The sequence below is a fragment of the Styela clava genome, chromosome 4 (genome assembly GCF_964204865.1).
Source record: "Styela clava chromosome 4, kaStyClav1.hap1.2, whole genome shotgun sequence".
NCBI classification, from domain to species: Eukaryota; Metazoa; Chordata; class Ascidiacea; order Stolidobranchia; family Styelidae; genus Styela; species Styela clava.
This window is the reverse complement of record NC_135253.1, coordinates 23,035,823-23,048,759: the sequence shown is the minus strand read 5'-3', so window position 1 is coordinate 23,048,759 and position 12,937 is coordinate 23,035,823. Positions and strand designations below refer to the sequence as shown.

Sequence of the window (12,937 nt, the reverse complement as noted above, 5' to 3'; positions counted from 1 at the left end):
TCTGCTGCTGTGGCACCCTGCATCCCACCATTTGTTTGTGGCAGCTAAAAAGTCGGCCGCCATGGTTTGGAAATCCCACTATGGTTTTGCGACAGCTTCAGACGCCACAAAATACTTAAAACTGCACTTGCCTCATCAAGTGCCAGCCCAATACCCCAACACAGGAGCCAAAAACTATACACAAATTATGGCTTTACTTGAATACATGAACGAGCATAAAATGTTGAAGCAATTAAGTGCATGTCATCACAGTCCAACAAAAGATAAACAAGCCAGTCAAAAATGCAATCAGAATTCATTATGGTGAGTGGAAATGAATGAACAATATTTGAAAAATATACTTGGAACTTGAAGCGGAATCGCTTTTCATGTGATGTGTGCTTATTTAAGAGCTTTGCAATTATTTGAAAAATCAGATATTAACTGTAAATGAAAATGAACTCTAATCTCGGGGACCGGAATCGTTTTTGACTAGGGCATATACAAGTTATTGCTATTGAGTCAGAAGTTGACAATTTTTATAGTGACTGGATAGTTGTATTTTCAACTCACTGGAGCTCTAGAGGTGAATTTTCAGTCTTTCTTGAGTCTGGATTTCAGATTTTTGAAGGTAACTGAAGTCGAATGAACTCTGATTGTGGGAACTGGAATCCATTTTACCAAATTTTTTTTTTTAAAGGTTTTTGCTATTGAGTCAGATTTTGGCATATTTTTATAATCACTGAGGAGTCGTAATTTCAACTAACTGAAATTAAGAGGAGAATTTACAGTCTCTCGGGACAGGGGCGCAACCAGAAATTTCGAAAAGTGGAAGGATTCTGGGATTTTTAGCCGCTAAATTTGACTATAATCAGGGTCTACCCCGTGTGGGTTGTGAATCTACCCCGTCTCTGGAGTCTTGATTTTCAGATTTTTAAAGGAGGTTCTTGAAGTCTAAAGTTACGACAGAATTTAGAAAAGCATCAAAATGATTAAACCGAAGATCAAATTATAATTATGGCTTCACTTGGAATATTTAAAACTGATAAAACAATTAAGTGCATGTAATCACAATATATTAAAAACAAATTGAATCAGTTATAAAATGGGTACTCCCGTAGTATGTGAACCAAGATGACGGGCACCAGAATGTAGTAGGTGTACCAGGTTAGGGTTAGGGCATAAGTTTATTCCACTTCTCCCTATTTTAGTTCTAGTAAGCGTTTGGGGCCTATATATATGAACTGACGTGGTACGGCACACATACTACTTTCCGGTGCCCGCCATCTTGGTTCACATACTTCGGGAGTACCAAGAAATGCAAGCTGAATCGATAAAGTGAAAGGCAATATCTGAAAATGTCATGAAATTATAATCAAAATCAAAAAATCTCAAAATATGCTGTTTACGATTAAAAACTTGAAGTGCATCATTTGTATCACAGTAAATAGACGGAAATGGTTTTAATAATTATAAAAGAACTCACTAAATAATTTAAAATTTTTTTTTTTAAATTATAGTTCAAAAGTAAAATGAAACATAGGATTCGCAAGATTTAGACGGAGAGGTTTTGCATATAAAGCGTAAGAATTTGATATTGGACAAGAGTGCAAAATTATGGCTTAAATGTCATTTAAGTGCAGGTGAACTCAGAAATAAATGCATTAGAAGCAGGGGTGTGCTACCTTTACTACATGAAGGCCAGACATGGGTGGATTCGCGGATTGCATCTTTACTTACCATAAGCTCTCTAGTAGTTGCAGACACAAAAATTTTGGTTATTGATCCTGTGACATGCGTTGTTCGCTTCACACAAGCTCAGATATAGGCATTGCAACGCAAATGAATTGGAACTACACATACTAGGTTAAATAAAAACCCGTTTCGCGGGCGCACACCATTCAAAAGTGGCGGTTCTTCGCTGGCCGCACAAGTTTTCCTTGTGGGCTAAAGGTTGCACACCCCTGCATTAGAAAATAAATAAATGCTTTCAAAAATATACATTAAAGCTATTACTTTGCTAGTTAGACTGGGTTACACCAGCAGACTGAAAAATAATTGAGGGGGGGTATAGGTGCGTGCGTTCTTAATTTCAAAAGGGAAGGGTGGGGGTAATATTCAACCCCCCTTACCCTTGGTGCCAATGAACAAAATATTTCTGTGCCAAAATGTGTAACATTAGGTAGAATCGAAATTCATTCAATTACCCTGGATTGTTTTGCATATAAACCACAAGAATTAAGTGCAAAATTATGGCTTAAATTTAAAAAAAAGTGCAGGCAAAGAGAATGAATAAACATGTAGATTTCAAAAATCTCAGAAAATGGGATCAAAAATATTTTAAAGCGATCAAAAGGTTTTTCAACTTGATAAATTTTGACTTTTTATAAAAATTTTAGTGACATTTGTTGAAATGGATGGAATGGCTAAATCTAAATATATGTTAAATAAACGCAGGTCACACTGCCAAGAGATTACAAATTCAAATAGCAATAACTGTAAAAATTATATATTGGACAAGACTGTAAAATTATGGCTCGGATGTCATAGGAGTGCTTGCAAAAGAAATATCTTAAACTGTGACTTTGAAAATATTAGAAAAGTGATCAAAAATAGTTTCAAGCAATTACAAACCGACTTAAACTTACTAAATTTTACGTATTTGACAAAATGGTGATTCAGAAATAGGACGGTTCAATAAGGCTTAAGAATGCCTAAACACAAATTCAAAGCAATACATGAGTATAAAAAATAGTCTAAAAATATTACTTCATTTTCACACATGTTGATAATACAATCACAAATATACAGGGTGGCCCAAAAGTAGGTAAACAATTATTAAACTATTTTATTTGCTTTGAAGCTACTTGCAGTTCACTTTATGTTACTTGTTAAGTACCACAAAAATTGCTTATTTTTTTAGATAATAAATCTAGTGTGAATTCTACATTAGTTTTCTAGCTGCTTGGAAGGTAATAAAAATATATAAAATATCTGTATACCTACCTCTGGGCCACCCATATATATATATAAAGGATATTCTGGTTATTCTGGAAGTTCTTACCATAAAAGTATTTCTATACATGTGTTTGAGAAGTTTTAGTCCTAACTACTATGGCTTTCATCTAAAAAACTAATTAAAGCGAGTATTAAAGTATTAAAAATAATCTAAAATAGTATTCATTCACTCAAGTTTAATAACACAGTATAACACAGAGATACCCTGCTTAGTTTAACAAGTGTTGCTTTATTAGCATTTCTATACATGAACAGGGTGAGCCAGAAACAGAACCACAGTCATTTGGAACATATTCCAGTGTAGGGGTGTGCAACATTATCTTTGTTGTTGGGCCATACAATAAACTTCAGACATCCAGCTGTGCCACACAAAAAGAAAATTAGTTTCACTAAGTGCACAAGGAATTGAAAAATTAGCAACATCCTGAGTGTCACGAGTAAGGCAAGAGGAGAGAATGCGGCTATCGCTTAGCCTTTCAATAATAAAGGCGATTGGAAAATGACAAAATAGTGCTGACATAAGGCTGCACTATGTCTGCACAAATCGATTGGGTTGAGGCCTGCCTGTTGCACACCCCTGTTTTAGATAACATAGTGCAAAACGTCCTAGATTAACGAAACTTTCGGGTACGATCATAGACAAACAGAAGTTCGAGTGTTAAATAAATTGTCTTCATTTTTGTAAAATTAATTAGGAAATTCATAGGTTCTGTTTTTTTGAGTTACCCTGTGATTTACATATGTTGTTTTAGTCCCATCCATTGTGGCATCCGGGAATGAATTCTCCGAGCGTTCCAATAGGGACTGAGGTCCGTTGAAGCGCTCCTGAGTCGATTTTGTACTTTGCGATTGATTTCGGGGTGTAATGGGAGTCGTGGGTCGTTGAGAAAAAGTATTGGCCACCTAGTGGTGCAGAGATGTGAGTTCTGCGAAGATTATCAAGAGCCTAAAGAAAAATATTGATATATTTTAATTGAGAAATAAATGCATTGGAGCAGGAGTGTGCAACCTTTATTACAGCAGGGCCAGATACAAATAACTGGATGAAACCGCGGGCCGAATCCTTACCACACAAAAATTTTGGTTATTGATCTTGTGACATGCGTTGTTCGCTTCAATAATTCATTAACATGTCTTTAATAAATTTTGAGCAAGCGTTCAAAAACTGAAATTTCTGCCCTTATTAAATAGATATCAGAATAGTGGGTGTTGACTTGGTTGAACATATGATTGAGCTGTCTCATCAACTTTCTCTCTTCCCAGGATAAATATGAAGATCAAAATACAATCAGATTTTCACATTTATCCCGGGAGAGGAAAGGTTCATTACTCCCGTAGTGTGTGTACCAGGTTAGGCCATAATTTTATTCAGATTTTAATTACTTCAGTTCTATTAAGAGTTCAGGGACTATCTGTGTTAACTAAGTGAGTATCCACCTGTAGATGTAAAGTCAGCTATTGTGAAACATTCACAAAACCGATCTTACCACAGGGTTAGGAATCATCTTTCCAATCCTTGGGTTCTGAAAGTCGCTCCAGGTAGTCGGGTATTCACGTTGGTTGCCATAGTAACTGAGTGGAACAACGCTGGGGTAGTATGTGTTGGCCTGTGAGGTAAACAAAAAAACGGAAATGTCAATCCTGCTTGACCACAAAATTCCAGAGCTAGAAAATTTAAACTTTCTATGAGAGGGGTTGACTAGAATTGTTTCAAGTCTTGTGTTTCCCTACATCGGACATAGGCAAGGTACGGCCCGCGAGCCAAATCCCGCTCGTTGGGTAATTCAATCTGGCCTGCAAGATGCTGCCACAACCAAACTGAAACCAATTTTGATGTTTTACCTAAAAATGACTCAAGGAATTCGTTGAGATTGCGATTACTGTAAATTAATTTTGGCACGATGCGTATTGTTTGCTTTCGTAACTGTAAATATAGTTCATAAAATGTAACTTTTTACGTCACACCTATATGGCCCGTCAGTCTAGATGGGCCAAATTTTTGGCCCATTGGTTCTAAAACTATACCAACCTCTGCTCTATATTCTTGGTGTACTAGTTTTAAACGCGATTCTTTTAGTCCTTTTCCCCCTCAAGTTGTGAGCTATGGATGTTGCATGCACAGAACACCAAAAAGGGTGTGTGTGTGTAACTTTTAGTGGGTTAGATTATGGCATCTCTCTTACATGCAAGGCAAATATTTTTCATATAATATATATACAGAGCTTTGCTCATAATGAGGGAATTAAAATAAAAGAAAGAAAAAGTTTATTTCATTTTGTCAAACCAAGAAAACAATATATGCAGACCAAAAGATGCTTTCATCACATGACTGGGAGGCAACGATACAACTTTTACAGACACATTGGAGTCGTTTGCCACCCTACTCAATTAAATAGGCATAAAAATAACGATGGCCCACCTTGAATCGAGGCACATTCACAGTTTGGTATGTCGAATCACAAGTCGTGTCATAGAATTTCCCTGCCAGAGTAGATTCTCCGAGTAAAACGTTACTTTTTGTACGTAGTTTTGAACCATCGACTCGCCGAGCGTCTCTGACATTCATGGGAGGATGGTGGCGTCGTGTTGTTGTCATGTTTACTCTCTCAGTGCCACGGTTTGCATCTGTGTCACCCTCCGGAATGTCACTAGCATTGCGATCTCGAGAACGGTGAACCCTATAAAAACAATTTGAAGAATTGTGTTAACATGGTCATAGTCTGCTCATCTTACTCAGGAAAAAATTTCAAAAAATAACTGCTTGTTTAGAGTGAATAATGCATCATAAAAAATAGAATATTGTCGGTCCTTGTCTGGTTACCAGTCCATGTTGTGTATGGGATTGGTTGGATAGTTATTTGTTTCAGATGTATGGGCTTGATGGTTAAGGAAGCTGTCATTACCAAGCATTTACGTGAACCACAACCCTACACTGGCGAAGAGCAATCTCTTAAGCAACCATTTCGCAAATTTTAAACCCAGCATGATTGGAACATGCTAACCTGCACAGAAATAATCAGATGTATGTAAGCAATCGTTTTCTTTCATGCTTATCATGATGCACAACTGCCACACCCATAATAGGATAAGATTATTCATTCAAGTCGCAAACCTTTGACTCTCGCAGGAGATCGGAGGATAACTCTCTTTAGCTGTGCTCTGGTATTTATCAAACGTTCCTTTCCCGTCACTTTGCTTGTAGTTGGTTGCGTATAGCTTGGCATATGAATCTCCACTGTTTTGAGACTTCCAGTCCGTTTTGTGGGGTGTGAAAGACTTCCTCATTGTCGTTGAATGCTCCGTGACCTTTTCTTTATCTCCTTCTGGAACTGACGAGCGAAAGTGCTTCGGAACGGGGTCAGGAGGTGCGCTCCAAAGGCCATGAAACGTGTTGGTGTGCGTTGTCCCAAATCGTCTTACGTTATCCCCTTTTATTGTGCCTTGATTGCCCCAATGTTGCGACCCAACTCGTTCAATTTTCATTTTGCTCGTGTCATGGCCTGGGAAACCGGTTCTATATGTACTGATTGGTTCATCTGCTTTTTCTTTGTCTCCTTGCGGAAAAGAGCTTTTCGTCCAATTGACTGCGAGCTGCGTATTGTCAGGGGGAACAGACGTTGGTTTTGCTGTGTAGTAATAATCATGAGTGGTGTTAAAAGTTTTGATTCTTAAATCAGAGTTTGGTTTGAAATTTGTTTTGTACAACGCAGAATATTTGTCACGCGTGTCAGTACTAGTAAGCGCTTTCTTTCTCGGAAACTGCTCCCTTGTTTCCGAAAGTTGTGTGTTTATTTTTTCTTGGTCTTGATGCATAAATAAAGCAGGCAACGGTGGGAGAGCAGCGTCAGGTTTTTGTTTGGTGCTCGGAGGTTTGTAGTCTGTATCCACAGTGCTGTTCCAACCTTCGGGTATATAACGATCATCGTTGCCGATTCTTAAGATAATTTCAATATTATACCGTAATACTAAGACAAATGCACGGGACGAAGGACAGGATAGAGTTTACATATTTATCCATGGGAAGGAGAAAATCAATAAAATGGCTTAGTCATATACGGCGAACCATGGCCTCTCGTTCAGTTACCAGTCCGTGTCAGGTATTGGATTAGGTATTGCTTTCAGATACACAGATTTGATGGTGGAGGAAGCCGTAACCGACCAGCTGCAGCATTCAAACCTGCGAACCCATGCAGGGTAATAAGAATCAGAATGGGAAGCGTATTTTTTATGCTCAGCACTACATAGGCAATTTCACCTTGTGCCATAGAATATTAGTGTAAAATATGACAAGATACTGTCTAATTCAGTTTAAAGCTTAAGATAACACATGAATAACATTATATGTGAAAAAACACAATGAGATACACCCAAATTAGGCTCTAAGGTATGTGATAAAACATTAATAGTCTATATGTGAAAAAATACACGCAGTAAATACCTCAAATGTGATGAAGCTAGAAATTCTCTCCCTGCAAGTGGAGCGGGGATTAGGTGAAGAGCTTCCATGACCTATGAAAAACAAAATTAAAACATGTCTTAATGATTGACTCGGGATATGATATGATTATGAATCCTCATAATACCTTTATGGAGGGGAAACCTGATAAAATAGCTCAATCATAGACTTTAGCCAAAACCGGTAGGTGTAGGTAAGTAATATTTATTCATCCCCATGTGAAAATCAAAGACACATTTACAAACAGAAGACTAACATTGGATAGGATAGGATTTACATATTTATCCTGGGGGAGAGGAAAGCCGATAAGACGGCTCATCCATATGGCGAACCACGGCCTCTCGTCCGGTTACCATTCCAAGTCGGGTATGGGATTAGTTATTTTGTTTGTTTTCGGAAGCATGGACTTGTTATTCACAGGAAACCTCAAGAGGTTACCTATCTAGCTCGGCGCCCTAAAAGATGAACAATAAAAAAACTACATTAGTCAATTGTTTATAGTGGGACATTGTTTTTATATTTCGAGGTGCAATGGAAGGATGACAAGCGCTGAAGTGCGAACATACCGGTACCGGTACGGTACCGAACAGTTGCAAGAATGCGCTTGCCACCATGTCTCAGGTCAGACAACACACAAATCTCATATTCTATCTTATTTTTTCGATTATATCTGGACAATAAAAACAAACACTTACCGAACACCGAATCCCTTGAATGCAGGGACGGGGCAAACTTTTTAGAAATCAGCAAATGATATCGGTAACCATAGCGATTGTAGTGAGGTGTTCGGAGTCGGTAAACGTGTAATCGTTATCTTGAAGAACCCTTTGATGCTTCAATCCATTAACAAGAAATGAAAACAAATTACGTTTACAGCATATAACTATACCAATAACTGCATTTATGGAAAATGAGTCGCTGGAAGCGCCAAGAGATTTCCGTGCTGGCCACAACGCTAGGTCAGGCCGGCCAAAAGGGTTGCTGGATTTCTCCTCGTCGCAGTGCGGTTCGCATACACGTGACCACAATGCAGATTTCCCCACTTGTCATTACCCACCTAGCACTTTTACCAACCGACAAACTATTTAGCTATTATCATATGATTAACAACTCAAGTTCAAACAAAGGTTTTCTACATTTATCTTTTACATCCAACGTTGGTTTCTGGCAAGTTTATATCCCTAACAAATCTTTACGTGTTTCGTGAGACATAGTGTAAAAACATATCGATTCAGCGATCCATACCCTGTCTCCATCTTTTCACACCGGAACCTGGGATATGGACGTGCCATAAACTGACTATTGTACATATTGTCGTTGTGTCGTACCTCTTTGTCTTGTGTATTTTTTTTTATTTGTATAGTCAATTTTATGTCTGTTGTCCTAGTATAACGCAGCAGTCCTAAACTGCTGTTATAATTGCTAGGGGTACATGTCGTACATCTGTGTCTTGGGCCAATAAGGTAATAAGGTCTTGAACATGTATCCCGTCTCTGTTTTACTGTTTAATTATTAGGCAGATACTGTTACATTTTTGAGGCAAATAAAACATACATACCGTGTTTCCCTGAAAATAAGACAGTGTCTTATTTTAATTTTATTTCGAAAAATACCACTAGGGCTTATTTTCTGGGGATGTCTTATAATTTTATTTATCAAAAACAAAATTAGAAAGTACAAAATTAGGATATTTTCAAATATAAAAATATTAAAACTGATATCCATTACTTAATGACACGTTTTTCTCTCTCACACGTTTTAGATTAATCATTTATAACGTATGGGAGAGATTTCTTGCTATCGACCAGGTAAAAAAAATTTGCGGTATTGAATAGGTCCTATTTTAAGGGGAGGGCTTATATTAAAATCATTCCTAAAATTCAGGCTAGGTTAGGGTTACCATATTTGAAGAAGCAAAATTCCGGACAGTGCATGACTATGTCGGCAATGTCGCACAACCTTAGTCCTAACCGGTACACAAAAACTATGTTCAGGTTGTGCGCCATCTTGGTGCGCATACTTCTTTCTGGAGGTCCCTATTTTCATGAGACCATATATATGCGCTACCGAAATGCTAAGCCTGCAAACGTTGTACGATACTCATGCTAACGTTGTACGATACTCATGCTAAAGCGCCAGCTACCGAAATGAAAAGTATTGTCTTCAGTCACAAGCAGAATCTCACACCAGGCAGGTAAGCACACTCTAAATATAGCTACGGGCCGTCGACTGAAAAAATCTCAACTTCAGAGTGAAAAATAAGAATGAGAATTAGATTGTGCCGAAACGGAAGAACAGCACTTACATGCTTAAAACAAATTAAAGACAATCACTACAAATTTACTCTTCTGACCATGCATATTTTTCTGAAGATCTAATTCTCTTCTTGTCTGATTTCAAAAATGAAAACAATTCACTACAGTGCATATCTTTGAAATTATATTGGAGAGTCAACATGCCTTTTATAGTCGCAACTTGTTTCTCTCTTTAGTCCACTGACTTTGCATCAGTGAAAAGACTCTCTCTACATTGACATTGTGGAATGTAACAGCAAAGAAAAACAGTTCAATCCTTAAAATTTCGGAGTGGCATGTGATGTTCGTAGACTGATCGAAATATTTGCACCATTTCTTATGCGTTGGCAGTTTAATAAATTCTTCGTCTTGTAGGTAACTTTCCACAAACTGCTTCAAGTTACAGAATTGGTCAAAGCATTTATCATCGTCCACATCAACCCGTTTACTATTTTATTACTATATCAGATGTTCCAGGCAAGGCTTTACATCAGGGGTCGGCAACTTTTTGTCGCTCGCGGGCCAAAACCAAAGGTTGCAAGTCATTGGCGGGCCTCATATTTTTAGAATGTTGAAAACCGAACGGATAGCCGATGAATCACACTTTTTTCACACAGATCAGAAGTTAAATTTAGAGCAGCGCACGAAGACTGACCATTTGAATATTTTCTGCACCATCAAACCATTTGCGCTAAGCATCAACTTTTCTGCGTTTTGTTGCCATTTGTGTAATTATAATTAAATTATAGGGTCATTAAACGCGCAATTGTGAGTTATAACATACTTTAGCCTACGCGTGTCGCAAAATTAATTCTGTTACGTAAAGAATATAATCGTTAAAACAGCTGTTTTGTTACTATAATCCAGTGAAGCGTCGCGGGCCGGATTATATTGCTCTGCGTACCGGATCTGGCCCGCGGGCCGTAGGATGCCAACCCCTGCTTTACATCCTTCCAACTTGGTATCTCGTTCAAGGTTATCCATTTGAAACAAGTAAACTCTTCCATTGGTTTCATCCATTTGCACAGGTATTCCAAGCATCTCTCATAGACGTTTACAACTTTAACACCATTGATAAGGAAAACGCTCTGTTATATTAAAATTCCATACAACCTCGTAGTAAAAATATGCGCACGGTACGAAATAACAATGTTCTGTATTAGCAGTGTGCACATTACGATTGCAGATGCAGTAAAATTCCGGACATTTGAGCATTTTTCAAAATTCCTCCCGGACGCAAATTTTAACCCTAAATTCCGGACATGTCCGGAATTTTCCGGACGGTATGGCAACCCTAGGCTAGGTATTATTTTCAGGGTAGATTCGGGGAAACACGGTACATACATATCCCGACTGATAAACCGAAGCATTGTTTCTCCAAATGATCCAATAATAGTATCATCTTTCTTTCTCTTTTTTGGATAAAATATGAAAACTGCACGTTTGCCAACATGTATATTTGTATATCTTTTTTTCAGCTGAAAAACAAACTGTACATATAAATCGTTGGGTTGAATGCTTGTTGCTGTTGTTTAAATAAAACGCTTCTTTTTCGACTTCCTTTGTATAACTTGTACTCATATATTTCAGTACACTTGTTGACGGTATCGTTACCGAAGCGCGAATTTCGTGTCCGTATATTTGAACATTGCTTTCTTGTGCATTTAGTTACTTATGCGCGATGTATTTTTCATGACATATTTGTATCTGCCAGTGTGTATTGAACAAACACTACCGTGGGAAGAGTCTACCTCTTTATATCACCCCTACTTGCGGTATGCGATTTAATAATGCATTCGAGTTATTTCGATGAAAAAAATGACCAGTGAAGGTATTTAAGTTGCTTCAACTTTAATGAACTATTCGTCTGCGGGCGCAAATGTCCGTAGCTGTCGAACCACATAAAGAAGTGGTAAGGTATCATAAACTCATTTTTTACGTGCAATTGTATTTATGTGTTATCGTGTGTATAAAAAGTGATGTTTTTAATAAGAAAAAATTAAAAAAAAATGTCCGTAGCTGTAAAGGTGCAAATAGGATAGGATAGGATTTACATATTTATCCCGGGGGAGAGGAAAGCCGATAAGACGGCTTATCCATATGGCGAACCATGGCCTCTCGTCCGGTTACCATTCCAAGTCGTTACCGGTATAACCGGTAATTAAATAGACAAGTAATAGCAATAACATCAAGAACATAACTATCAACTATTCGTAACTTTTTCCTATACGAATAAGCACTTAAGCGTAAAATATATTTTGGTCAACAAATAGCCTACAGCCGGCAAAATTATATTCGCGCAAAAGTTCATTCTCGAATTTTTTTTTCCGCGCCTTTTCTGGAAAATATTATTCTCGCAAACAGTTTTCTCACAAAGTGAAAGTAGATCAGATTTTTGTTGTTTTGGCTGTCGTCAATTTTATCAGCTGGGGCATTTCTATTAAAAATATTCGTTCATATTTCGAGCCACAATATGTCGAGGGTTAGAATCGGTGAACCGTATTTATTAATTTGTGTGAAATGTCTAGTTTTTTTTTTTTTTTAAGAAGATTACATACGGTGGTACCGGTAGATGGAAAATGTAGAAATCACCTATGGCATGATACCGTACTGCCGTAGGTGTTTTTCTGATTATTTATCTAATTCTTTAAAAAAAAATTGTTTTTCATAAAAATGCTAATGATGGATAAATTGACTATTTATATTGTATATTATATAAGTGATGATAATGGAAATTATAGTCTATGTCTTAATGGTTACTGCATCACATGGAACCCCATGCTATTTACATTACAAAATAAAATTTGGGCCTCATGCAATAAAATTGAAATATATATTTGGATAAACCAAAACTATAATTTTCATAAAAATCCAATTTGGCAATGGATTTGAATTTGGCAAAAAAAAAAAAGGATCGGTGAATAGTACGATACCGGTACCTGTATGACTTTTAGATCTAGGTACGGTACTTCAGTCTTCAGTACTTCAAATTTCTGGTAAAAGAGAAACATAAGACAACTTAATGCTGGAATGTCTTAATACTGTAATACAGTGAATGACAGAATGTTGGGCACATGCTGACATGGTCTGTTTGGTGTTGTTCTACAGTTCCAACTAACCGTCTAAGTGTTAGTCTAACAAGGTAGCGGTAGGTATGAAATGAGAAAGTTCCTGATACTTTGTCAAGCTC

At 37.4% G+C, this 12,937-nt stretch overlaps 1 protein-coding gene across 1 annotated transcript; it reads right to left on the bottom strand.

Annotated features, from left to right (window-relative positions):
- Positions 1 to 177: 177 nt before the first annotated feature.
- On the bottom strand, positions 178 to 8,234 carry LOC120326387 (stabilizer of axonemal microtubules 5-like). Its single transcript, XM_039392664.2, has 6 exons — positions 8,149 to 8,234; positions 7,436 to 7,506; positions 6,110 to 6,931; positions 5,417 to 5,675; positions 4,485 to 4,604; positions 178 to 3,943 (listed from the first exon to the last, which is right to left on the bottom strand). The coding sequence occupies exons 2-6, from the start codon at positions 7,501 to 7,503 to the stop codon at positions 3,746 to 3,748; spliced, it is 1,467 nt and encodes a 488-aa protein (XP_039248598.2). The 5' UTR covers positions 7,504 to 7,506; positions 8,149 to 8,234; the 3' UTR covers positions 178 to 3,745.
- Between the last annotated feature and the right edge of the window lie 4,703 nt (positions 8,235 to 12,937).